The sequence below is a fragment of the Heptranchias perlo genome, chromosome 16, assembly GCF_035084215.1.
Source record: "Heptranchias perlo isolate sHepPer1 chromosome 16, sHepPer1.hap1, whole genome shotgun sequence".
NCBI lineage: Eukaryota > Metazoa > Chordata > Chondrichthyes > Hexanchiformes > Hexanchidae > Heptranchias > Heptranchias perlo.
This window is the reverse complement of record NC_090340.1, coordinates 50,108,235-50,135,910: the sequence shown is the minus strand read 5'-3', so window position 1 is coordinate 50,135,910 and position 27,676 is coordinate 50,108,235. Positions and strand designations below refer to the sequence as shown.

Sequence of the window (27,676 nt, the reverse complement as noted above, 5' to 3'; positions counted from 1 at the left end):
TTCTATCCTCGCCATCTACATGGGCTCCCTGTCCTCCATTAATTTTAATATCCTCATCTTTAAATCCTTCCATGGCCTTGCTCCACCCTTTCTCTGCAATCTCCTGCCGTCCCATATTTCCACCAAACATTCTGTTTTTCTGACTCCAGTCTTTTACGCATCCCTTCCTCCCATAATCCCACCATGATGGGAGAGCATTCAATTGCTTCATTTCCCATGAGATTAATACTGATCATGCAGAGAAAATATTGAGAAAATCCAACATCAAGACTGTAGCCTAAAGCTATTGTCATGTCATACCATTCGGTTTGAACAAAATGAAGCTTTTTTTTAAAAGTTCAGATATAAAGCAATGTTATTTTGTCAGACTCTGACGATAGCATTAGATGGCTGGTAGCAGCCGCATCAGAGAATTCTTTTAAGGTAATTTTTTAGAAATTGTCTAACGAGTACAGCCAACTGAAGATTTATGGTTCTCTCACCATCACTACATTCCTAAGTAAAAATGGCCAGCCAAACAGGCAACTGATGGCATTGTAGACATCACAGACCCACATTGGGTTAAGGCTTCCTGTTCCTGGAAAAGAAATGCAGGGAGGCATTCCTGTGTGCTGGCACTCTGGAGGGGCAGGGGGGGATTTTGTCCCACCCTGTCCAGCGGGTACGGGGCAGACGGGCAGTTAAACTTGCAATGCAAAGGCTTACTGCCCCATCCCCGCTCGATTCCCAAAGCTGCCATCTTAACTGGGCCCTTTTAAGTGGCTGAGGTGCCCACCTGCCTCAGACGGGAGCTTCATTAATATATGCTAATCAGGGTCCTATGAGGTCATTAGGACCCCAATGGCATTTTAACGACCTACTGGGCAGGGCACCCGCTGTGGGCACTCAGTAAACCCTGGTGGGAAGAGAAGACCCTTCCAGGTAAGTCAAAAGTTTAGTAATAGCTACACTTTGCCAGTGCATACACACACACGTTCATGCATATGCACACGCATGGACACATGTTTGTGTGTTCAGGAGAACCATTCCCCAAAAGACAGAGGATAAAGTGTAGCCTCAGTTTGATCAGAAGCTTTTGAACAAATCCTACCAGTATCCTAAGAGATAACCTGTAAATATTTCTAATATTCTTCCTGAGGTCCGATCGGATCTAAAGAGCAATTTCTAAGTTCTATAAAAATGTTTGTTACAACACGGTCTGTTTAAAGTGCAAAAGGCCTCGCTCAGAACAGTCTCAGCAGGAAATCACATCTGCCTTGACCAAGCACAGCTCCTTCAAAGTTACAAAAATGGCAGTAATTGTTATAATGAGGATTTATTGTGAAGCAATAAATACAGAGGAATGCAAATTTAGACCACATGTGAAGGTCGCAAATACGCATTTATTTGAATAACTCAACTGTAAATGATGAATAACTATTTAACTTCCATATCATTGCTTTTCAGTTCGGAATCAGTGGCGAGTGACATTGATATATATTCCACCAACACAGCTTTAACAGCTATTGTTTAATATAAATATAACAAAGCTACAGGTGGTGGTCCGTTGGTTGCACTCTACATGCTGACGTAAGTCCAAAACAGTGGGCACCATCCGCTTTAGAAATTCATGCCCTAGCACCAGTTATTGAAGTGATTTTTTTTAATGACTTTTTTTTATGTCCGTGTGTGAATTTAGTTTGACAACATTGAACAACTTTGCTGAGATGATGTGTACAAATGGATTATCAGAACATCACACTACTGTGCACAGGTGAACAATCAATAACGGCAATTGCAATTAAAAGCAATGTCTGAAAGATGTCAGAAGACAGAATTCAAAGGTATCTTATTTTTTGTGTGAAATTTTGTGTTCATCAAGGTGAAGGTTATTAGCGCTAAGGAATTGAGCCCTTCCCAGTTCAGGCATCCCAGTCAGCATCAAGCACTTCCAAGTGAGGAATAGCATAATGAATGCAGAGTAAAAGCTGCAAAAAAATAAACCTGGTCCCAATCACAGAAAACCATCTCCTACTCAAGCAGCGTACCATTTCCTACATCAACTGTTCCTGTGGCCTCTCAATGAGATTGCCAGTTCAGTGCTGATTTTGTGTTGTAGGCCTATACCTTTAGGAGGTGTGTTATAATGAGGATTTATTGTGAAGCACATGCATTCACCCAAGATTCTTACCATCAGCACAGAGAGCAGACCTTCATCCCATGTGTCTGGGCTGGATATCGGTCTGGGTTATAGGCTTGAAAGGCATTATGCAAAACGACTGCCTCACCCACCCCGCTGAAGGAATATTCTTGTTCATAAACTCATCCCAAAATATAAAATGACAAAGTATACGTTTCTTTCAATGCAGTACTGTTTAGTATGCTGTGTATTAACATATCCTTTTACAATTTTTTTTTCCAATTTGATAGAACTTTGTTGACCAAAGGTGTTTCTCTCAAGAACAATGCAAATTAATAGCAAGAAGGCAGATAGATATATCGATCTAATCAAATCCATATGTGGGTTTAGCTTCCCACCATGGTTTTTTTGGGATTGGATGAAAGATGACCTCCTGGCCCATACATGGGCCTGACAGTGGAAGCTCTTCAGGTGGGAAGGGGGTGAACTTCTTTAAAGTGCTGCTGACAAGCACTGATGGAAAACTTTGAAGGGGTGTGGACACTTACTGTTAAGTGGCCAAATATGGAAGGAAGCCTTTAAAAAGGCTGTAAATATTTTAATGCATATTTGAACCTTTCCAAAGGTTATTTGGGCAAAGGATTAGCTGGTAATCGCAATGGCTAGCACAATAAATGTAGAAGCTGGAGATAAAGTCTGTGGGCTACTGATAGAGCAATGCAGCACTCAAATCCCTGTTTGATAGTTGATAAATTGGAGGAGCTGCTGCATGAGGTGGGTACAATGATGGTAACCCTGTTTGTCACTGTCAACTTGTGGATTTTTTTGCTGGTATGGTAGTGTGGTGGTTATACTACCGGACCAGTAATCCAGAGGTCTGGACTAATAATCCATATAACGTGAGTTCAAATCCCACCATGGCAGTTCAAGAATTTGAATTCAGTTTTTTAAAAAATCTGGAAATAAAAAAAAACTGGTATCAATAAAAGTCGGATTGTCGTAAAAACTCAACTGGTTCACTAATATCCTTTAGGGAAGGAAATCTGTTGTCCTTACCTGCTTTGGCCTATATGTGACTCCAGTCCCACACCAACATGGTTGAGTCTTAACTGCCCTTTGAAGTGGTCTAACAAGCCACTCAGTTGTATCAAATCACTACCAGCGGTTCAAGAAGAAGGCCCACCACCACTTTCTCAGAGCAAGTAGGGATGAGCAATAAAGGCCAAACTTGCCAGTGTCGCCCACATCACGAGAATGAATAATAAAAAAAGTGACATTTTTCCACAGAAAGGATTGAGAAAAAAAAGTTACTTTTAATGCTGGTATTTTTAACACATGTACTTTCATGAGCTTAAGACAAAGAGGTACCGAGATGAAAGATGATTAATAGATTGAATGGAAGTTGGTTCTCCTACAGATGAAATGGGAAGTGATTTATCAGTTTTTCCAGGTATTCACAAAGACACCTCTCACCAATGTGTTGGACACAGAGAGAAAGCCTTTTAAAACAGAAGACAGACACCAAGAAGTCAATCAGGCAGAAAAGTTCTGCTAGACGATTAAAAAAGACAGGAAAATGAAGGGAGAGAGGTTCTGCCTGGGTTATAGGATAGAATACCGAGAGTTTTTCTGTTTAACTCAAGTAAAGTGACCCACCGATTTGGGAAAGAGGGCATATTTTTCTATTTAGTATTTTTACATGAGTAGAATTGTATCGATTGAGCTAAGCAACTCTGATCATAACTGTTGCTTTGTATGTCTCACTTTACTGTGGAATAAAGCATCTTAAGAATTCAAACCAAATTTCACCTCATTTAATGTTCAATCTCTCCGAAGGCAGACTGAGTTAAGAAACACACGTGCAGAAGAAAAGGATATCTAATTCAGGTCACAAGGGGGTTCCATTGTTACTCTCCTGGGTCCCACTACCATACAACTAAAGATAGGGCAGTCTGAGTCAACATCCATAAAAGCAAGATGCACAGACCACTTATGGAAGCAAATGACACCACTGAGTCCAAGAAGGTATCTAGGGAAGATCTGACTTTGTAACAGGTACCTACGCCAGAGAAAGGAAAGAAGAAAGAACTTGCATTTATATAATGGCTTTCACCACCTCAGGACATCCTAAAGTGCTGCACAACCAATGAAGGACTTTTGAAGTGCAATCACTGTTGTAATGTAGGGAAATGTGCCAGCTAATGTGCACATTGTAATGACTCATGAATAGCAATAAGATAAATGACCAGGAGCATCCCCAGTGCCACTGTAAAGTATGTTTAGTGCCACCAGCATCACTCCCAGAACTTGGGTTTAATGTAGAAAGAGGTTTGATGATGTCACAAGAGTAGCAAGGGTGAGTACAACTCTTCATTTCTCCACCTCTCTCAATAACACCTGACAACATGCCTTTCATCCCCTCCCTCACCATGTCAATAATTCCCTCCCCTCCAGCACACCCTTCAACATACAGCATTCACAGGGGCACACTGAAACACCTCTCTTTCCCATGCCAAGCACACACATCACTTCCTTTCCTCTCTTCACACCACACAATGACACCATTCTCTTCTGACATCTTAGCACTTGCACAACCACCAACTCCTCCCAACACTTCATCCTCACTTCACAGTACACTCACGTGGCTATACATTCATCAACTCCCCATCCTCATTCCATCTTTCTTCTTCACTTCTCAATGCATGCAGTATATGCATTAGCCCGTCACATCTCCTCTGATCTTTTCAACAGACTCTCACCCTCTCTTTCTGCAGGACAAGGCAGCACATAATGCCAGGGAAAGGACCTAGACCGGGGAAGAGTCGCCAACATCATTGCCCTCACCCATGCCGAGGAAGAAGCCCTGGATCTCAGTGGCCCAAGTAGATCCATGAGTATCGGAAAAGGGGAGACTGGCGGGTTACCTCAACAGGGTATCTGCATATTACTTGTATCATTCACCTCAGCAAACATGTAGCAAACTTTAAAAGGAGGAGAAATAAATTAACCACAGTAAACTGGGCTGAACTGTTAAAAGGTAAACCTAAAATAGTTCATTGAATACTTCCCACGGTTTGACAAACCATGGGAAGTATTCAGTGAAGTATTTGGTACGATACAAAGCTATTTCATACCCCTACAAGGCATAGGCTCCACTTATGCAGTTAAGCAATCATGGTCAACACAAAAGGTAAGAGACAGTGGCAAGCTACAAGAAAAGGCTTACACAAATGCTAGGAAAAGTAGAAATCCAGCAGACCGGGAGAGCTATAAAAAGCCATAAAGAGATACAAAGAAAGTAGTAAGAGGTGCAAAAAGGGATATGAAAAAAAACTTGCAAGGGATATTAAAGCTAACAGCAAAGGTTTTTATAAATATATTGAGAAAGAGAATGGTAAAGGGGAATAATGGGGCATAAAATATACAAATCTCCAGGACCAGGTGCATTAGTCATAATTCCAAAGCACTCTATATTCAGGAATTTGCCTTTGGGTTGTAAAATTGCAAATGTCACTCCATTATTTAAGAAGAGAGGGAGGGAGAAACCAGGTAACTATGGAACTGTCAATTTAACTTCAGTCGTGGGAAAGTTACTGGAATCTATTCTCAGTGAAAAGTGACTGAGCACTTAGACAAGTATGAGCTGATCAAAGAGAGTTAGCATTGATTTGTGAAGGGTAAGTCATGTCTGACTAATCTAGTTGAGTATTTTGAGAAGGATAGGGAAGTGTCTATGGATGTTGTCTACATGGACTTACAGAAAACATTTTATAAGTTTCCACACAAGAGATTATTAGAAAATAAAAGCTCACGGAATTGGAGGAAACCATGTGAACATGGGATGGTAACTGGTAGGAGACAGAGAGTAGGGATAAAGGGAATGTTCTTTGATTGATGGGTTGTGACAAGTGATGTTCCCCATGATTTGTACTGGGATCTCAGCTTTTCACCATGTATATATATATATATAAATGACTTGGATGAAGGAATAGAGGGTTGTATATCCCAACTTGCAAACTACATTAAGTTAGATAGCACAGTAAGTTGTGCAGGTGGAGCAGGAAGTTACAAAGTGACATAGACAAAATTTGGGGCAAAACTATGGCAGATGGAGTTCAATGTATCCCTCCCAGCTACCAGCTCAGACATTCACACTCCGCGTGGGTTAAATAATGAGCCAGAGGGGTCTACACATGGTGAAATACCCAGAGCCAGTGAGCAGCAGCAGCTACTGGTGGCAAGGACAGCCCAATGAGACAGCTTGCCAGAGGGTGAGGTCCACTCCCAGCTCTGCTGAGCAGAACAGAGATGAAGATTTCAGGTGTCCAGCCATGATAAGAAAACTGCTGGCCTCACACAAGCTCTTATATCAGGCGTTGGAAGGCCTGCCAAGCAGTTTCACCACTATGGCTGAAGGTGTGGAGGAGTCCACTTCCAGCCTGTGTGGTGTCATCTAACATGGCATCAGCACTCTGCAGTCTTTGCAAGAGAGTGTGCTCATCTCGAGGGATGCTGCAGCCAGGCCCTCACACAGGACTCCATATTCACATGTTTCATCTATCCATGGATGCGCCTTTCAATTTACAACATGTCAAGACCACACACAATTAGGATTAATTAAATTTGGTTTAAATGGTATTGTAATATGCCTCGGAAATTTATCTGCGGATGGCACAGAATATGATAGCTGTGTACAAATGCTGCTGGATGCTGATAAAAGAATGTGGACAATATTGGGTTGGGTACCAGTGGGCAGGGTAGCAAGCATTCACATGCATGATTCGGTATCTATGGTTACAGACCAGTTGCATAGAGTGGAACTTCTTTGTACTCAGGAAGAGGGAGATATTGGGGATAGGGACTGGACCCATGGCATCAATGGTGCTGTGAACTTTGGGGAAGCCAGACAATGGTGGCAATGGTCTAGACAAACAAAGCACCTAAGACCTGTAAGATGCAACTGTTTACTGCAGGTTAGGACTTATCTCCAGCTGTTGATTGTAAGGATCAAGTGGCATACAAGTTCAAAGTAGGTGTTACTGGCAAAGCTATTCCTGTCCTGGAAATGCTTCTAGGTGTGGCTGTAGGAATGTTTATAGTTTTGTGACAATCTGTGTCAGGACTCATGGGGGGCATTTTTTGTCTCACTTCCACCCTGTTTGTGATTTAAAATGGGGCAGTAGCGGAGCCAAAAATCAAGCGGTGGGATGCTATCCGTCCCCATTTTGGATGTAACCCTCTTCTGGAGGCTCATTTTTAAAAATATATTTAGATATATTTGCACTAATTTAGATATTTTTTGAGGATATAATGAGCTTTGCACACAACAGGTGCTCAGACTCTGAACACTGCATGTCGATTCCTTAAGGAGCCGTGTGTGCAAGACATCCGATTCCGGATCCTTATCCTGTTCCATTGCCTTCAACATTTTCATCACTTACTTATCAGTAATCACTATTGTCCTTAAAATGTCCTCATTTCTGGAAAATCAGCCCTCACTTCCCATTCCAAAGCATGCCCATTTACATATTACTTAAATAAAAATGATTTCAAACTGGCTCAATAAAATATATCTACTGTATTATTTTATATAAATATAAAATAGGATCATTTTCAGAGCATGTGCACAGCAAGGAACCTCACCTGTCATCAGTGCACATCAGAATAATTAGCCGAAAGTCTGGTCATTCATTGTTAACCATTCATGTGTTTCTGATACCATTAATTGATGGCCAAAGTGTATGTTTTAGCAGACCGATGCTAATTGCCTGTAAATTTATAATCGCTTCCAGTTACTTCTGATCAGTTGAGAGTGATAAGCATTTATAATCACGTGTGTTAATGTAGGACATATTTTTTGCCAAATTAATAAATGGATTTCTTCAGTGTTCAGCTGTAGTAACGATTACTGCAATACTTATACACTGGACAGAAATGCACGATATTAAGGAAATGTGACAAACTTGAAAATGCAATTCAATATCCAACAGACCCACAGGATGATGAAAATTAACCATAGAAAGTGTGACATATTGATGCTGTCTGCTTACCATAGATTTAGTGAATACCGGTGCATGGTCATTCTTGTCATCAATGATGATGGTTGCTGTTGCTGTGCCTGTCAATCCCACATCACTGCCTGCCATGTCTTTAGCTTGGACAATCAACTCATACTTGCATACTTCCAGAGTCTAATAGAAAAAGAAAAACATTAATATTAGAATCCTATGTTTTAACATCACAGATGGAAGATACAACTTCACTGGTAGCACACATGCCATACATTATACTCAGGTATATGTAGACAGAAATATATGTAGCGGATAGATATTTAAGGGGAGATTTTCTTGTCCATACTGCCCTGTTTGCATTTAAAAACGGGGCGGTAACAGAAGCAAAATAACCTGTTTAGTTGAATTGCCATTTCCATTTTCGAGTGAACCTGTTGGCTATGTCGGAAACAGGCAGGAGTCTCATGAAAATATGTTATTCAGATGATGTAGTCACAATCCCTGATGCCATTTTCGTCTGTGCCCACTGGAATACTGCCAGTTGCTCCGCCCACCAAAAACGCCCGGCAGAAGTTGGGAATCGGCCACTTTGACTGTACATTAAAGGGACCCTTAGCTGCAGTCAGGAAAAGCTGGAAGCAAGTGTGGCATTCATTTTTAATGCAGCTGCTTGTGGGTTTTGACTCTTACAGGCTTACACATTTCATCTACTTGCTGCTGTAGCTGCTGCAAACATTTGCCTGGTGCTTCCTTCCACATCCAAAGTTTCCACCCTTCCTCTGTAAGATGCTGCTGCAGGCCATTCAAAATTTCTTGCCCCCAGATTGATGAGCCACAGCAATATGCATCGGGGGAATCCAACATAATGGCCCCAAAAATCCACAGCCATTCCAGCAGATCCCTGCCCAACTTCCCTGGATGGCCATGTGGGTGGTGGAAACTACGTAACAACAGTGACTACATTTCAAAAGTAATTCATTGGCTCTAAAGTGATTTGGGACATCCTGAAGATGCAAAGGATGCTATACATATGGAAATTATTTCTTTCTTTATAAGGCAATCAACATATGGGGTCATGGGGCTATGGTGGGGACTCCAAATTTAGGATTTACCATGTCCCAGGCCTTCTTGAGAATCTGGAATATGGTCAGTGCAGGTCCACCTGGTAACATACTAGTCAACCAAGTGACAGGCGAAGGTCCCACCTGGGGGCCCAGGCTGGAATAGTGATCTGAAAGCCAGTAGATCTAGTCAGGAATTAATTTTTAAGGTTTCCCGCTTTGTAAGAGGCTGAGAGCATCTAAAAGTTACTTCTGCAAGGGGACCTGGCAACCTTTCGCCCTGCCCGGATCTTAGGGTAGACCTTCCAGCCTCTTCAGCAGAGGGGTGCCCCAGTTGTGCCCTCAGCCCACCGCCGGCATGCAAATCATAGGACCTCCCTTTGACTCTGTGAACTTTGGCACAGCCGGAGACAAGGGTTAAAAGTGGGCTCATCCCAGGCACTTACGCTAAAACGCTCTGCCGCACAGATTTTTGGTCCAATATGTTTAACTTTAGTTTCTTCTTAATTATTCTATGTGATATTGGGACTGCACATCTATCTATTCATTGTTCAAAATTAAAAATTAAACTGATACCAATATTCTGGTGCAGTTGCATTTCTAGATTTCGGAACTAACCTCGCAGAGTCAATATCAGTGCAATTTTTAAATATCGCCATTCTAAATGGATTTTTGTTAAGTAAACTGCTTTATTGCTTGATTAAAGAATTAATGGAATCAGATTGGCTTCAGTATATTCATTGGATATTCTGGATATTCCACAAATCTTAAATATGCTTTTTTAATTTGCTATTCCCGTCAAATCACAATTTTAAAATCTGCCTCATGCTGATTAATTTCTACGAGCAGTAAACGAGTGAATTGCCTGGTTGATTTTAGTTTTGTAAAAGTGACAGAAATCCATATAAAGGGAGCACTACACCTTTAAGAATCTGAACTAAGCTTCAGGATTGTGAATTTCGAATGTGGTGTTTGCTACACGTACACTTGTCTTTCAATTTCAGCAGCAGCATCTGCAACACCATCATTCTCCCTAAAACGGTTACTGATGCAGTTAATTGTGCTATAACTGACACCTTCTCCTTGCGCTTCAAAGATAAATCATGGAGGAGCATCATCAATTGTAATTTTCTGTCATTGTATGCAGTAGCTATAAAATTACCCGGATTGTGACAGTCAACCCTACGATGAAATTGAAGAATAGTCTCTTCATCTCAGTAGACCCGGGTGATGGATTGATAAGAATATTCCCTTCACAATCCAGAGATCAAAGATTTAAATCTCAGCACTATTTGGTACACAAACCTACCTGCCTCAATTGTAACAGCTACATCTCTTTTAAGACAAACCCTGAGGTACAGTGCCCCGGGGACAGTACAAATAAATGGCACTGCCTATCTATAAGTGGGCCTCCCATTGAATTATTGTAGATAAGCATTGGTGGCGTTGATGAGAAGTCTGTAGCCTCATCCTGATGCAGCTGGGGCTGAAGAGCAATTTACTGAAACCATCTATTCGATCGACTGTCAGGGCAAGGAGCTAACTATTCAACTTATTAATAAAGCAGACTCAAACAAGGGAGCCTCTAGCTTGCTCCTTGTTGTTTGCAGACAATTCTAACTGTTTCAAAGGCACACATAAAATCTTTTGTATGCCCAACATACAAGCATATGCAATTAACTCTGGAGCATCGTAGTTTATTTTTATTAATGAATCTTTAGGGATTTGTACACGTCAAAATGAATATTGATTTAAAACAGAAATCTTGTCTGTTCTGTTTCCTACATTAGGAAGCTGATCTAATGCTGAGATCCCTTGTTCCAATATTAGTTATCATTATAACTGCTGTCAAGGTTCTTTTAAACGCAGCAGACATCTGCCTTGAAAAGTTAGGCCAGTTGAAAACTGCCATCATGTAGTTTATAACAATCCACTCATTTATTAATAAAACTGAAATAACAAACATATAGGATTTCTCACCTCTCTCCGTGTGTGGACCATTTCACTGTCTTAGTTATTTGCATGTGTTTTAATGCCTTTCCAATGTCTAAGCTCTGGGAATTCCCTCCCTAAACCTCTCTGCCTTTCTCCTCCTTTAAGACGTTCCTTAAAACTTACCTCTTTGACCAAGCTTTTGATCACCTGTCCTGATTACTCCTTATGTGGCTTGGCAACACTCCTGTGAAGCACCTTGGGACATTTTACACTGTTAAAGACGATATATAAATGCAAGTTGTTCTTGTTAGTAAGATGACCTTTTATATCATCTGTGTCCTGCTTTTTTAGTAAGTAGTTTTCAGGTCATTCAACCCATTAACTTTCTCTCTGTGTTGGAATATCTGCTGTTTCTTGCCCCTTCCCTTCTTTTCAACTGAAGTCTGCTTATCTTTCAACTTTCAGTTCTGATGAAGAGTTTCATCCAAAATGTCAACCTGTCTTTTCTCTTTCCAGAGGCTGATGCCTATTTTTCTAGCAGTTTTTGCTTCAGATTTCCAGCATTTGTAGTTTTTAAACTCAATAGTATAACTGTTTGTTCAAACTGATACACAGCTATTAATTTCTGCATCATTGGAGGGGTTCATTCTGACTTTCAGTTCTGTCATTCTGGCTACCACATTCCTTTCATAAAATCCAGAGAGTAATTGGGTAATAAACTTTCATTATCCTGATCAATTAAAGTAAAATGTCATCGTCAACACTGTATCATAATTGTCCCTAGCCTTCTGTCTGCAGACCCCTGTTCTCATTAATACCTATTCTGTTTCTACACCACATATATCTGTCTTTAATTAGTTGACTGTTTAACTAAGGAAATTTAATAATCTGAATGTCCTCATGTCACCAGTTTAATTAAGAACAAGTTTCAAGGAAATTTATTGCCATGTGTTGTTTTGCTTTTGACCTGGTTGTTACATGCTACTAACACAACATTTATTTACAGGTCATTCTGACAATTTCTGTAGACATGGTGATGTAATTGTGAATAAGCAATTTTATGTCCATTAGATTAATGAGGGTTAGTAATCTTCTGCTCAGTAAGGAATGCTGCTTGAGGTCACTGGTAGACAGTCAAAGCAGGCGATGCTCCATGTGAAGGCTGCTCATCAGGATGCCTTTGCAATCTTTCTTCCTTTTCTCTTTCTCTAGATGCGCCACAGAAATGTGAGCCAGACTTCAGTACTTCACATCACATGCCATCGCTACCTCTCTGCCTCCCAAGAACCAACTCAGATCTATTGCAGAGATTTAGAGTGAACTATAGGGGAGTATACTGGTGATGCACAGAGCATGAGTGAGCAGGAGCAGGTAGTGGGGGCACAGGAGGAGGAGGAACGTGCTGTCCAGAGGGCATCTTGCATCCTACCTCGGATGATGACCCTGAGGATCTGGATCTCTTGGGACCTGCTTCTCTTAGAAGCATATTTTCTGAGTATCCAGCATTCATGTGGCCCATGTCAAGCTGAGTTTTGGATGAGCTTAAGTTTATGGAATGTGGACGATGGGAGGCTGGCTAGGAGAGCATTGGAATAGTCTTTTCAGATATTTTCAGAATTTTCCCTGGTCACTTTGCTCCACCTCAAGCAAGACCAGGTACAGAGGAGTGCCCAGAGATAATGAGCCATAATTTGCTGTGGTAGGGCATCCAACAGCATCTGCCATTAGTTAGATTTGCCGTTGCACGTTTACGTTTTTAATTTTTTTGCATGGCTGAAAGTGCGAGCGAATAACATCGCAGTGAGGGAAACAGGGCATCTGGGACCTGAGTGAATGGGGCAAGCAACTGGGTATCTCCTTAACCAATCAGATTGAAGGATTGTGAAATTAACAGTGCAAGGACTGAGAAAGAAGTGTAAATTAGAGTGGGTGAATTCAATGTCAAATCAGGTACAGAAAGAGAAATAAAGAGAGGGACAGAAAGATTGGATTAAGAGAGAGAAAAGAGAGAAAGAAAGGAATTTTTAAAAAAATGTTTAAATTTAAAATTTTACATTTAAAAAATCTCCAACAACAATTAAAACCTGAAGGAATGAGACACCACATTTGTAATAGTTAATTTTCAGTGCCAAAGAGGTTGACTGGCAATAATTAACACCTAACACATCGTTAAAAGGGTGCTTAGGCTGAAATGGACAAGACTTAACTTTCTGTGGTGAGTTTAGTTCATATCTACCACACAAATACAGCAACTGCACACCATTCAATAGTGAGGCAGAGAACGAGATGCCATTTTTGCAAAGCTAAAAGGGGGAGCAGCGCAACTCGGATATTTGAGTTTAACCATGCACCTGCCCCTTACCTGAAGTTGCTGTATCATTTGCACTTAAATAACGGCAAGCGGCATTAGCCTCACCATTATTTTGACACCAAAATCTGGGCCAATGTCATCCTCACTGGCACTCAGTTTCCCCTTTAAGAGATAGCTGAGAGCTGTTTAAACCCCTCTCACTCTAGAATCACAGCCGCAAGTTTTAGTTATAATATCCCTGATGTTCAAAACTTGAACTGCCAGCTGCAATAAATCCTCTCCTGCTATGAGCACTCTCCCAATTATACATAGAACTCTCACCTTAATGCATAATAAATTTGAGTTTGCTGCCTTATTGAAGCCCTCACTGTTCCTTAAATCTGACACCTGGGCCTTTCTGTTCTGTGCTGGCGGGCCTTGTATGTAACGTAAGAAAGGATGGGATGATGGGAAATCTCATGGATGATATCACACTATCATCCCAACCTCATTTGGTGCCATGTGTGGTTTAAAATGAATCTAATGGTGTACACATATTTTGGCTGCTGGCCCACAGCTGGGATTATCACATTAAACTATATTTAGGTAACGCTGCTCAGGTGGAGGACAGCACCTCAAAGCCATTTACAGAAAGATGAACACTGAGCAGCAGAAGGGGGGAAAAAAGAGAAGAAAAAGCATAGGACGTGGGGGTAAGTACTGTTAAAGAGAAAGGTATTAAGAAGACTTTTGAAAGCAGGCAGGAAGGTTGTGAGGTGAAGGGGTTTTGGGAGGGAGTTCCAGTGGATGAGGGCACAATGGGTGAATGATGGAGTGGAGGTAGTGAGGTTATAAAAAATAGACTGGTGTTCAAGAAGCTGAAGGTACATACTGAGATGTACAGCTGAAAGAGATTACAGAGATGGGGAGGGGTGGGGCTAGACCATGAAGGGATTTTAACAATCCACTGGGGTACAGTAAGCCAGCACAGCGTGGTGGTGAAACTGTTTCTTGCAATTTTTCGTCCCTCTTTTTACTGACAGTTTTCTCTCCAACTCTCCATCTCTCCTCAAGGTGTTGACTGCTTATCAGGGTGTTTCACAGGGGTCAATCACCCTCTGCTAATTTGCCCAAGTGTTTATTCTTTAGGTGTGAGCCTAAGTAGTGAGTGTTAGCAGTGCCGTGTTAGCAGTGCCAATGATTACATAAGGCAACCCGAGCTGAGTGTCTGCTTCCTAACCCAGGACCACTGAGGCAAACTGTATTATCTCTACCAAACAATCCCAGCACAGACCTGTAATTGAACACGAGCTCTTCCTGATCTGTGTGGGTCAATTACTCACTAGTTTAACCAGCTAGGTCTTTGAGGGAGTCTGCTCCTTGCACCTTAGTAAGAGATCCTTGTAGTGAAGTACCATAAATGTATGAGGCAAATTAATTTCTTGTTATGTTTGCATGTCTTCATCATAATTCATAATGTTCAGGATGCTTTTGATTGCTGCAAATTATTTGTCCTAACTTCATTAAACGATGCTTTTCCAAAAAGGAGTTCATATCATCAAAAAGTGTTTGGAAAGTCTGTTCTCATTTGTTTACAATCAAATAATGCAGTGACATAAATCATATTGGAGTATATCATTGCATCACTTGCATTTGACACCATCATTGCTGATGCATGATGTTCTAAAAACAAAAAAAAGCAAATATTTTGTCATGAAGAAAACATTAATTTACATTCAGAAACCACAACATAGTTACAAAAATAACAATCTGGATTTTAAAGGCTTATAATCATTTTCTTGTCCCCTAACCCCCTCCCACCCACCCACCAACAACCTCCATCAGCATCACTACTGCAATTCCTGTGTGCCAGACACCTTCCCTGATCAAGAGGACAGGCTAGATACCTGCTCCAACCTCTGCCAATGCCACTCTTCAGCTGGGCGTTACGACACAGCTGGATGACTTGGCCTATGGCTTCACACGTTACTACTCCATGGTACCTAACAGAATTCCATTTCTACAACACAGAGAAAGATTAAATGTGACAGAAATATGCCTTGTTGTACATAGTGAGGTCTATGGCTCACTTCATGTTGTAAAGACTTTTCAGGATAAAATGGAGAGTTTCTGATTAAAAATTTTGAAAAGGGCACTTGTTCCAGTGATTTTGAAACAAAGTGTAAAATCACAAGAGCAACAGACTGCTGTCAAAATGGTTGCATGCAGATAAGTTAGTTCCTGACTTCTGGTTAAAATCACAGCCATTGCAGATACCTAGGGAGGGAAATGTTCAGTGCAATTGGGCAAGGTGTGCACTGAATTGCAAAGAAATCGGAATCACTTACTTAGCAGAGTCAGTGCTTTATCACACTGTGCCAAATAGAACAGGTGCCACTAAAATAATATGCCCTGCTGAGGACCACTATTTTGTCCAACCACCTGCTGACAAATAATATACCTTGATGCTCTCATTAAGGTCCATTAGCTGCCCAAAAAGATGACCAGTAAGATAGAGTACTTCAATAAAGTGACTCAAACTATTTTAAAGTATATTTATAGCTGTTAACTTTTTGTGAAAGCTGCTATCAGAACTGTTAAGGTGCTGGTCTCATTAATTGGTTTGCTGAGCACTTTACACTGTGTAATTCCAAGTCCCTGGGCACTCAAATGCAATATTTGCAGAGCATCAAATGCAGCTTACTCAAAAGTTTTTGTAAGTCAAATTTCTGGTTAGTGATTCTCAATTGGATTAAAAACAAAACTTTGTAATAAATTGTTATTTATTGTGATCGTCAAAATAATAAACATAACGATATGAGAGGGATTTTCAACTGCCGGCTGCATGTTTCTCGCTTCTAAAATGGATGACATGCAAAAGAAAATCTGGTGGGGAACTTGTGCACCTATTTGCCCATCTGAACCAATTTTCAGTCAGGCCTTTAATTGGGTGTCCAGCATTCCGGATGAAAACAGGTGGGGGACTGTGTCGAAACTTAACACTATACCAATGCACTAACACACTCAGACCAGTATCACAAAGGGAAAAGTTTTACTTTAATTGACTTGTATACAAGGGAAGCTGTATTCTGAACAACGGTCAGAATAACCTCTTCTCTGAACAAAGGAAAACATTTCACATTTATACAGTTTAATTAGCAATGCCACCTGTCATAGAATATGGGCGTACATGTACATTCTTTATTGGTTCAGGTAGTTGGTCAATCAAGTAGTGAGCCTGCCTCCTCTGGACATCCATAGCTCATTCCTGTTTTGGCACGTAGGCCTCGTAGGCCTGAGAACACTACCCTCCCTAAATTCTAAAGCTGATTATCAGTAGGGCTGAAGTCAGTCTCAAGGCCACATGGCCTCTCAAGAAACTGTATTCTCATTATATTTTATAGTCAGCAATACCCTTATCTGCTCGGGGGCCGGGGGGGGGGGGGGCAGACAGTACCAAGCACCTGCACAGCCAACTTAATTATCAACATACCAAGGCTTAAACGTAATTACACAATTGTGTCTTTCTGTGTGTGTGTGTGCTGTAGCTACCCCATTATGTGAGCCAAGGAGCTAACATGGTCAAATATCCAAAATGCATTTCTTCTTTACTGTGGTCAAGTAACTGTTCATGCATTTCTACATTAATATGGTCAAGTAACTCTTTATGCATTTCTACAACTGTTTAGATATGAAAATTGGGGCCCTATGCCTGTTGTAGAACCCTGATTGCAATTTTCATGGAGAAATAGCTGGCGCTCATTCCACTTTCTCCCAGCCTTGAGAGACCTAACCAGCAGGCCTTAAAGGGACCGCTGGAGGCCTCTCTGCAAGGGTAATTTTAAAGAAAAAAATTTTAGGACTTTTGTGAGGCCAGGAGGAGCAGGTGTATTCTTCCAGGCCCCACAAAAATCTTTCACCCGTTGCCGGCCCGTTTTTGTCTCACCCCACCCCCACCAACATGCCTGCCAACTGCATGCTACAGCTGGCTGATTTTCCGCCACAGAAAACCGGTGAGCTGCAGGCGCTAAATGGAAAAATGTTAACGAAGCCCGAACTTGAAAAACGTTTGGGCCTCCCAACTGCCAGACTTTAAATATGTAATATAAATATGTGGGCCGATACTATAGTTCAATTACACTTGGTCTTGGAATTTGCAAATCCATTCACCGTGTGAGAAACAGGTAAAGGGAATATTGTTACAATTTTAATATTAACTCATTGAGCTAATGATATCCTATTGCTATATTAGTTTCAAGTCATTGTTTTCACAATAAAGGGTTTACAGAATTATTCAGATAACTGGAGATTGGGGCTAAATTTTAACATACCAGCAGCATCTCAGCAGAGGGGTCAATGCACGCGTGGGAAACCCGTACAAAATTTTCGTGCCGTTTCTTGAGCGATCGAGACTTAATTGAAGGCCTTTAATGAGGCTTCCGGGTTTTACGTCCATGGGCTCCCGAATGACGTGTTCAGACATGGATTATTTAAAGGGCCATTGCAGCCATGGGATTTGTGGGAGAAAGGAGTGATTTAAGGAGATGGAGCAGTAGAGGAGGATACTAGCAGCCAGGTTCAGTGACTCCTCACTGGAGTTGCTGTTGGCCGGCGTGAGGAGCAGGAGGGAAACTTTATATCCGGCAGACAGGAGGGAGCACCCTGCCTCTGCCACCAAGAAGGCCTGGCTCGAGGCGGCAGAGGAGGTGACCAGCAGGACCATCGTCATCCGGACGTGGATGCAGTGCAGGAAGCGATTCAATGACCTAACCAGGTCAGGAAAAGTGAGTACAGTTACTGCATTCTGTGGTGCACATTACCCCACCTTACACTCTGCCCTGTGAAGCCTACTCCATCACATCACTCCTCACACCCACATAAGGCTCAGTGTCAAGTCACCTTCACTTTCTGTGCACTTCTTCACCTCCCCATTTGTGCACCCACCTCTCCCCTCACCCTAGTCCTGATGTGATGTGATCAATCCGTCTGATAGCCACCCTTTGATGCATTTCTTTCATTGTCAGCCCGACCCAGAGCAACGCATTCATCGGGTGACCCTGACACCCTCACTCACTCACGCGTTTGTACTTTCTCACCTTGTAGAAGGGAGCACAAAATGCAAGGGAGAGGAATTGGACTGGAGGAGGCCCTCCACAAATAGTGGCCCTTACAGAAGCGGAGGGGGAGGCCTTGAACATCAGCTGAACGGTGGAGTACCTGGCCGTCGGGGATGCCGAGACAGGCACTCCACAAACGTCTGGTGACAGAACTTTAACATCCCTCACACACATGAATTGATGTTATCAATGATTGACCTGTTGTACACCTTAGTATGCTCATCAGAACATTACTTCTGCGATGATTCTTAATATTGCTGTATGTTCTCTTCCAGGGCCTTCAAGAAGTAATGATGGGGATGAGGGCGATTCCTCAGAGGAGCTCCATGCCTCTGAGGGTGCAGCATTGCATTATAGTGAGCCATGCACTAGCGCAGATACACACACCTCGGTGGGTCCTATTAGAGAGGTACTTGGATTGCCACCTGGTGAATCACCACACACAAGTGAACGCGAGCAGACACTGGTGGCAGGGGCAGCTGTGGAGAGTTTGCGTCGGTGGGCATACTCCTCTCCAGGCTCTGCTCAGCTGGGCACAGATGCTGAACTCCGGGGGCCATCCTTGAAAAGGAGAATGATAGAGATATGGACACACCTTTGTGATGTACTGGAAGTCTTGCCACGCTCAGTCTCCACATTAGCACAGAGGATAGAAGAGTGCACCTCCAGCATTAGTGGACTGGTGGTACAGGTAAGCGTGGGAATGCGTGGGACTCACAAATGAGTCCGTTCAGGACCTTGCAACAGCCATGCAGACTCAGGGTAAACAGCATTCTGCTGACTTAAACAGGCAGACAGAAACATTAGCACTGGCCTTACATGGCATCACACATGTCCTCCAAACTGTTGTCCAGCAGAGTGATAGGAGTGATGTGGCCCTGGCCCAGGAGAGGGATGACTGCAAAAGGGGACATGGAAGTGGGGACCCCACTCAAAGCACCCCTATGTCTCACCCAGTGGTCCCCCCCCAAACTGCACCTGCAATGCTGCCTCCTCTCCAGATGGCCGAGTCTGCCCCTGCACAAGTGCAGGTGGAGCAGTCTTTGGCGGGGCCTTCACGGGATCCAAAACCCAGAGATCATAGGCCAAAAGCATCTATGCAATTCAGGCATGAATCTGAGCAACCTGCCATTACTTTTGCTGCAGCCGCAGGGAATGCATCACATAGAAGCACTAGGAAGAGGAAGTCTAAGTTTTGTAATCACCAAGGGGATGCACAAGAGTGCCTGACAGGATGTCATGATTTTCATTTATATTTGTTTTTTGTTAAATGCACATCAAATGTTATAATTCTCGCCACCACTGCCACTTATTGCCCATTCTTGCGTCACTTTTGTGGAAGTGCCCTTTCATTTGTTTCATCATGAACGGCGAGACTTGACGTCACCCATCGGGTGCGTTTAGAATGGGTGTATGTGTGGTTGTAGGACTGTTTTGTGCAACCTGGGGGGTTGGTGTTGGTGGTGGTGGTGCTTGTTCCAGGTGGTCTGAGTATTTGACTATCGTCACTTTGCAGATCTCCCTATGAGAATCTATCAAATATGAGTGACTCCTTGGCATCACGAGCAGCCAGGTGAGATGCTGCTCTGCCGATGGGTTGCCCATCATCCTCCTCCTCATCTCCTTCAGTGTTGATGGCAGGTGCAGCTGCTTCATGAGCGCATGGGACCCCATCCACCGATAACCCTCTCTGTTCAGCGATGTCATGCAGGATGCAACACACAACTATTATTCTACACACCCTCACCGGTGAGTACTGAAGGGCTCCCCCAGATTGATCCAGGCACCTGAAGCGCATCTTGAGCATTCCTATGGCTTGTTCAATGACAGACCTGGTGGTGCTGTGACTGTCTTTGTACCACTGCTGTGCCTCGCTGGTGGGGTTTCTCAAGAGGTGTCATGTGCCACGTCTGCAGGGGGTATCCCTTGCCTGCAAGGAGCCAGCCCTTAAGTCTATTTTGTGCATGGTAGAGGGCTGGAAGGTTAGATTCGCACAAAATGAAGGAATCATGGCATCTGCCAGGGAATCTGGCACACACCTGCAGAAACCTCCTCTGGTGGTCGCAAACCAGCTGCGCATTGATGGAGTGATATCCCTTTCAGTTGATGAACAGTCCTGGCTCATGTGGAGGTGCTCGGATTGCTACGTGTGTGCAATCATTTGTGCCCTGTACCCGTGAGAAGCCAGCCAGAGAGTGGAAACCCACTGCCCTCTCAGTTTGGCTGATGTCGTCGATGGGGAAGTTGGCATAGTTGGATGCCCTGGCAAACAAGCCATCCGCGTGACCTGTTGTATACACTAATATGCAGACGATTGAGCGATCCTGGTGATATCACTGGTGGCACCCTGGAATGATCCGGAGGTGAAGAAGTTGAGAGAAATGGTGACTTTAACTGCGATGGGGAATGCATGGCCAAAAGGCCCAGCTGGGAGCAGCTCTGCATGAAGAAGCCTGCAGATGTCTGCGACCTCCTGGCGACTCAATCTGAACCTTAGTAGGCACTGCTCCTCAGAGAGGTCCAGGAAGCTCAGCCTCTGCCTGCAGACCCTCTCACGTGGGTAGTGCCTCCTGAGATCTCGGCCCCTCTGCTGGTTCCTTCTCTACTTTTCTGCAGGTCCTTGCGGCGCAACTCTGTCTTGTGGAGCTGCAACTCCCAGAACTGCATGCCGTGCCTGCCATGGATGGTGATGTGCCTCCTCCTCATATGTATTTCTGAATACAACCATTGCGTCCCCCATCCTGATGGTGTCAGTTTGAGGGGGTCCAAATGTAGGTAAATATATCTGAACACAAGAATTCTGAGTGTAAATACAAAGAACTCCCAGCCAAAGGTTTGTCTAAGAGAACTGAGTGCGCTACTGCAAAAAACTCACCTTTACTTCACATGTGTCAATCATTGGTTTAAAGGTCCAAATGGCTGAAGGCTGCAAATCGCCTCCGTTTCCATGGTGTCTTTCAGAGGCCACGGGAGACACGTTCAGGTAGAGTTAAAATTGCTTGTCTGCCTCAATACACGAGAATTGAATGCCCTTAACTACTTCACATACCTTAATTGCACCTTTAAATGTCTGGCGGGACTTCCGGGTTCCAGAAGCACCCACACACCCAGATGCGTCTGGATCAAACGCGGAAATCGGCGGGTTGGAGCCGGGATACGTTCCCGCTCCCAAATTCTGAAATTTTTACTGCCCGCCCCCAAACCTTTCATTCTTCGGGGTTAAAATTGACCCTCAGGAGTTAAATCAAAATCAAAATCTTGAGCAGTAAATGGGGACTGTATACAGGAAACAGAGTAACTATGCACTCATTGACTACCTGCAGAGAATAAATATGCTGCGTTAATTATTTTTCTGTGCCATGTGGAATGGATGTCCCTGAAATGTCTTGAAGAAATGACCTTTGCATTAATTTGTTCTTAAATGAAGAATAGATTTGAAACTAGTGATGAGTGCTGAATCCAATTTTTTGATTTAAAGTGAGATAAATTGTGCAATTTTGGAATTACTCATGAATATACAAATTTGCTCCAATTGAGATCACAACCTCCTGGTGTCTGTGTTTGAAAGGTGAAATGGCCTTCTGTTTATGTATAATAGCAGTTTTAAGGAACCATCTTCTGCAACCAATAGTATTCAGTATCTCTGCCAAACAATTTTCCTTTACATCATCTTGTGTCTAGTGGCAAAGTGTGCATTTGATTTGTTTTTCTCCCTGAATCTCTAGCTAGGGGAAGGTTAACAAATTCATGGTACTTTTGATAATGGATCCTTGATAATCTAACAGTGAGGACATATCTGCATTGCAAGATTTCTATATATTGGTGGAGGGGAATATCTAATTACTGGCAGTCTAGTGTTGAGTGTTCATGTTCCACACTAGTCTGTTCATCAGTATGTGCTCCTATTCCCATGGCAGGTCGGTTTGAATTATTTGAGCCCTAATTAGGCATTGCAACATTTTGCCAGCTCCAGCACTGGGCACAGGGAGGGACTGGGGCCAGGGCATTGGTTAGGGGACAAAAACCTTTTAAAACTTTCATTAAGGTCAATTATTTCAACTGTCGTGCAGTCTCAACATTAAATAGGCATAAAGGGTACTTTTTCTTCCTAGCTCTTTGCTCACCCTCTCTCATGTAAGTGTTATAAGATTTTCTGGATCCTGTCTGTTTGCCAGCTCATTGCTTATGTATTGCAGATTTAGTTGCAGTGCTGCTAGCTCCTGGAACCAGCTGTTCCTCTTATTGCCAGTGGCTGAACTTCATTTTGAGGTCGTGGAGGTTTTGCAGCCAAAGACACTGTGCGAATTGGTCCAGATGAGAAAATCTCACAAAACTGGACAATGAATGGACAAATAGGGATTGGTTACCCTATCAATAATTGTCAAGTGGGGCGAATGATACTTAAAGAATCTCACATCGGTCTATATTATTGGAATCCGTGCATAGCTTTGAGCTTTAGACTTCTCTAAGAACCAAGTTTTAGGGCTGTAGAAATGAGAACTCCAACCACCTCTTCTCAGACTTAAAAATTCCTCACCTCTTTTAGTAACTCATTGGCCCCAATATTACCAGGGAGGCGGGATGGCAGCGATGGTGGGGGGGGGGGGGCGGGGGGCGACTGGGCGCCTGGGTAAACCACCCAGTGAAATTGTCCCGTTCCCCACGCGGTTGCGGGTAAATTGAAGGCACTTACTGTGGCTTCCGGGTTTCCTGTCGTCAACCTGCGCAGCGGGCGGACTGCGCACCCACATCACAGGAGGAGCCCTATTTAAAGGGGCAGTCCTCCAATGCTGCTTCTGCAGCAAACAACCAAAAGTACAGCATGGAGCAGACCAGGGGAAAGGCTGCTCCCAGATTTAACGATGCCTCACTCCAGGTCCTACTGGATGGGGTGAGGAGGAGGAGGGAGATTTTCTACCCAGTGGTCGGGAGGAAGTGGCCTGTCTCTGCCACCAAGAAGGCCTGGCTCGAGGTGGCAGAGGAAGTCACCAACAGCAACAACATCTCCTGCACATGGATCCAATGCAGGAAACGCTTCAATGACCTAACGAGGTCAGCCAAAGTGAGTACACTTACTCATTCTCCGACATTGCGTTTTCCACATCACCGCCCCTACCCCACAACTCATTCTGCACTGCCATCACTACTCAATCACATCACTCCTCACACCCACTCAAACCTCATCCTCAACTTACCTGCACTCACCTCCCCAGTACTCATCCCACCACTACCAATCAACCCAATCCTTATACAATATCATGGCTCTGTCTCACACTCACCCTCTGATGCATCTCTTTCACGGTCAGCCTCACCCAAACCAATGCATTCAACGGTTGGCCACATCACCATCCCTCACTCATGCCTCTCCACTTTCTCCCCTTATAGGAGAAGAGAGCCCAGAATGCACGGTAGAGGGCGAAGACCGGAGGGGGGCCGCAACATCAGATCATCCTCACGGACGCGGAGCAGGAGGCTCTTGAAGTGAGCCGCACCCTCGAGTGCCTGTCCGTCGGGGACGCCGAGACTGCCACCTGACAAACGGCTGGTGACAGAACTTTAACATTCAGCACTCACAATAGCAAATGATGTTAACATGCCTTGCCATCTTCAGCACCTCAACATCTGTCATCATGCTTAATATTGCCTTCTGTTGTCTTACAGGGCCTTCAGCGAGCGCCGTGACGGCGGAGGGCGATTCCTCAGAGGATCTGCCGGTCTCTGAGGGGGCACCGTCACTTCTGAGCGAGCCATCCACCGGCACAGATACACACACCTCGGTGGGTCCTCGTCCTCACTTAGTTGGGGTCGCACATGGTGAGTCACCACACACGTGAGCACCAGCAGACACTGGTGGCAGGGGCAGCTGTGGAGAATCCACGTTGGTGGGAGCACTCTTCCCCAGGCTCTGTTCAGCTGGACACAGATGCTAAACCCTGGGGCCATCCTTTAAAAGGAGAATGATCAAGAGGCAGCGGCACATTTGCGAGGTGCTGGAATAGGTGCCACGCACACTCTCCACAATCGCGCAAAGGATGGAGGAGTCCAACTCCTGCATGAGTGGAATGGTGGCACAGGTACAGGAGGGAATCTCTGAGATACTGTCACAGGGACGTGAGGGCATCTCTGAGATAGTGTGGCGGGTAAGTGCGGGAATGTCTGCGATGGAGGGAAGGCTAGCCTCCATCAAGCTTCAAGCACGGCTCACCAACGAGTCCATTGAGGTCCTGACAACGGCCCTTCAGACTCAGGATGAGCAACTTTCTGCTGCCTTAAACAGGCGTAGGAACATAGGAACAGGAGTAGGCCATTCAGCCCCTCGTGCCTGCTTCGTCATTTGATAAGATCATGGCTGATCTTATCAAATGGCGGAGCCTTTGGCCCATATCCCTTAATACCTTTGGTTGCCAAAAAGCTATCTATCTCAGATTTAAATTTAGCATTTGAGCGAGTATCAATTGCCGTTTGCGGAAGAGAGTTCCAAACGTCTACCATCCTTTGTGTGTAGAAATGTTTTCTAATCTCACACCTGAAAGGTCTGGCTCTAATTTTTAGACTGTGCCTCCTACTCCTAGAATCCCCAACCAGCGGAAATAGTTTCTCTCTATCCACCCTATCCGTTCCCCTTAATATCTTATAAACTTCGATCAGATCACCCCTTAACCTTCTAAACAGGCCGGCAGATGCACTAGCACTGGCCTTACAAGGCTTCACACATGTCCTCCAAACTCCTCCAAGGAGTGATGTGGGCCTGGCCCAGGAGAGGGATGATGGCCTTATAAAGTGAAGGGCAAGGCTGGTACAAGTAGGGAACCTTGGATGACTCGGGAGATTGTGGCCCTAGTCAAAAAGAAGAAGGAGGCATATGACATGCATAGGCAGCTGGGATCAAGTGGATCCCTTGAAGAGTACAGAGATTGCCGGAGTAGAGTTAAGAGAGAAATCAGGAGGGCAAAAAGGGGACATGAGATTGCTTTGGCAGATAAGGCAAAGGAGAATCCAAAGAGCTTCTACAAATACATAAAGGGTAAAAGAGTAACTAGGGAGAGAGTAGGGCCTCTTAAGGATCAACAAGGTCATCTATGTGCGGAACCACAAGAGATGGGTGAGATCCAAATGAATATTTCACATCGGTATTTACGATTGAGAAAGGCATGGATGTTAGGGAACTTGGGGAAATAAATAGTGATGTCTTGAGGAGTGTACATATTACAGAGAGGGAGGTGCTGGAAGTCTTAACGCGCATCAAGGTAGATAAATCTCCGGGACCTGATGAAATGTATCCCAGGACGTTATGGGAGGTTAGGGAGGAAATTGCGGGTCCCCTAGCAGAGATATTTGAATCATCGACAACTACAGGTGAGGTGCCTGAAGATTGGAGGGTAGCAAATGTTGTGCCTTTGTTTAAGAAGGGCGGCAGGGAAAAGCCTGGGAACTACAGACCGGTGAGCCTGACATCTGTAGTGGGTAAGTTGTTAGAGGGTATTCTGAGAGACAGGATCTACGGGCATTTGGAGAGGCAGGGACTGATTAGGAACAGTCAGCATGGTTTTGTGAGTGGAAAATCATGTCTCACGAATTTGATTGAGTTTTTTGAAGGGGTAACCAAGAAGATAGATGAGGGCTGTGCAGTAGACGTGGTCGACATGGACTTTAGCAAAGCCTTTGACATGGTACCGCATGGTAGGTTGTTACATAAGGTTAAATCTCACGGGATCCAAGGTGAGGTAGCCAATTGGATACAAAATTGGATTGACGACAGAAGACAGAGGGTGGTTGCAGAGGGTTGTTTTTCAAACTGGAGGCCTGTGACCAGCGGTGTGCCTCAGGGATCGGTTCTGGGTCCGCTGTTATTTGTTATTTATATTAATGATTTGGATGAGAATTTAGGAGGCATGGTTAGTAAGTTTGCAGATGACACCAAGATTGGTGGCATTGTGGACAGTGAAGAAGGTTATCTAGGATTGCAACGGGATCTTGATAAATTGGGCCAGTGGGCCGATGAATGGCAGATGGAGTTTAATTTAGATAAATGTGAGGTGATGCATTTTGGTAGATCGAATCGGGCCAGGACCTACTCCGTTAATGGTAGGGCATTGGGGAGAGTTATAGAACAAAGAGATCTAGGAGTACAGGTTCACAGCTCCTTGAAAGTGGAGTCACAAGTGGATAGGGTGGTGAAGAAGGCATTCAGCATGCTTGGTTTCATTGGTCAGAACATTGAATACAGGAGTTGGGATGTCTTGTTGAAGTTGTACAAGACATTAGTAAGGCCACACTTGGAATACTGTGTACAGTTCTGGTCACCCTATTATAGAAAGGATATTATTAAACTAGAAAGAGTGCAGAAAAGGTTTACTAGGATGCTACCGGGACTTGATGGTTTGACTTATAGGGAGAGGTTGAATAGACTGAGACTTTTTTCCCAATGGTAGGGGAGTCTATAACGAGGGGGCATAGATTTAAGGTGAGAGGGGAGAGATACAAAAGGGTCCAGAGGGGCAATTTTTTCACTCAAAGGGTGGTGAGTGTCTGGAACGAGCTGCCAGAGGCAGTAGTAGAGGCGGGTACAATTTTGTCTTTTAAAAAGCATTTGGACAGTTACATGGGTAAGATGGGTAAAAAGGGATATGGGCCAAGTGCAGGCAATTGGGACTAGCTTAGTGGTATAAACTGGGCGACATGGACATGTTGGGCTGAAGGGCCTGTTTCCATGTTGTAAACTTCTATGATTCTGTGATTCTATGGCGAAAGGGGACATGGAAGTGGGGACGCCACTCAAAGCGCTCCCGCGTCTCACCCGTTGCCCCCCTCTCAACCAGTACCCGCAATGCTGCCTCCTCTCCAGGTGTCGAGTCTGCCCCTGCAGGTGCAGCAGTCTTTGGAGGAGCCCTCACGGTCACCGAAACCCAGAGGGTGTAGGCCCAAAGCATCTAATCGGTCAGGGCATGAACTAGAGCAACCTGCCACTACCTCTGCTGCAGCCACAGGGGAAGCACTATGGAAGCGTAAGGCAAAGTTTTGTGAGCACAAAGGGGATGCACAAGGGTGTTTGACGGTTTGTCATGTTTTTTATTTATATTTAATTTTTGTTGATGGCACATTAAATATTATTATTGTCACCACTACTGCCACATCTTGGCCAT

General features: G+C 43.9%; 1 protein-coding gene across 1 annotated transcript in view; it reads right to left on the bottom strand.

Annotated features, from left to right (window-relative positions):
• The window catches only part of cdh13 (cadherin 13, H-cadherin (heart)), a 768,401-nt gene that overhangs the window by 105,454 nt on the left and 635,271 nt on the right, over positions 1–27,676 (bottom strand). Inside the window, exon 8 of the mRNA XM_067998100.1 lies at positions 8,170–8,310. Within this exon, the coding sequence (XP_067854201.1) occupies positions 8,170–8,310 (141 nt within the window). The remainder of the gene's footprint in view (positions 1–8,169; positions 8,311–27,676) is intronic.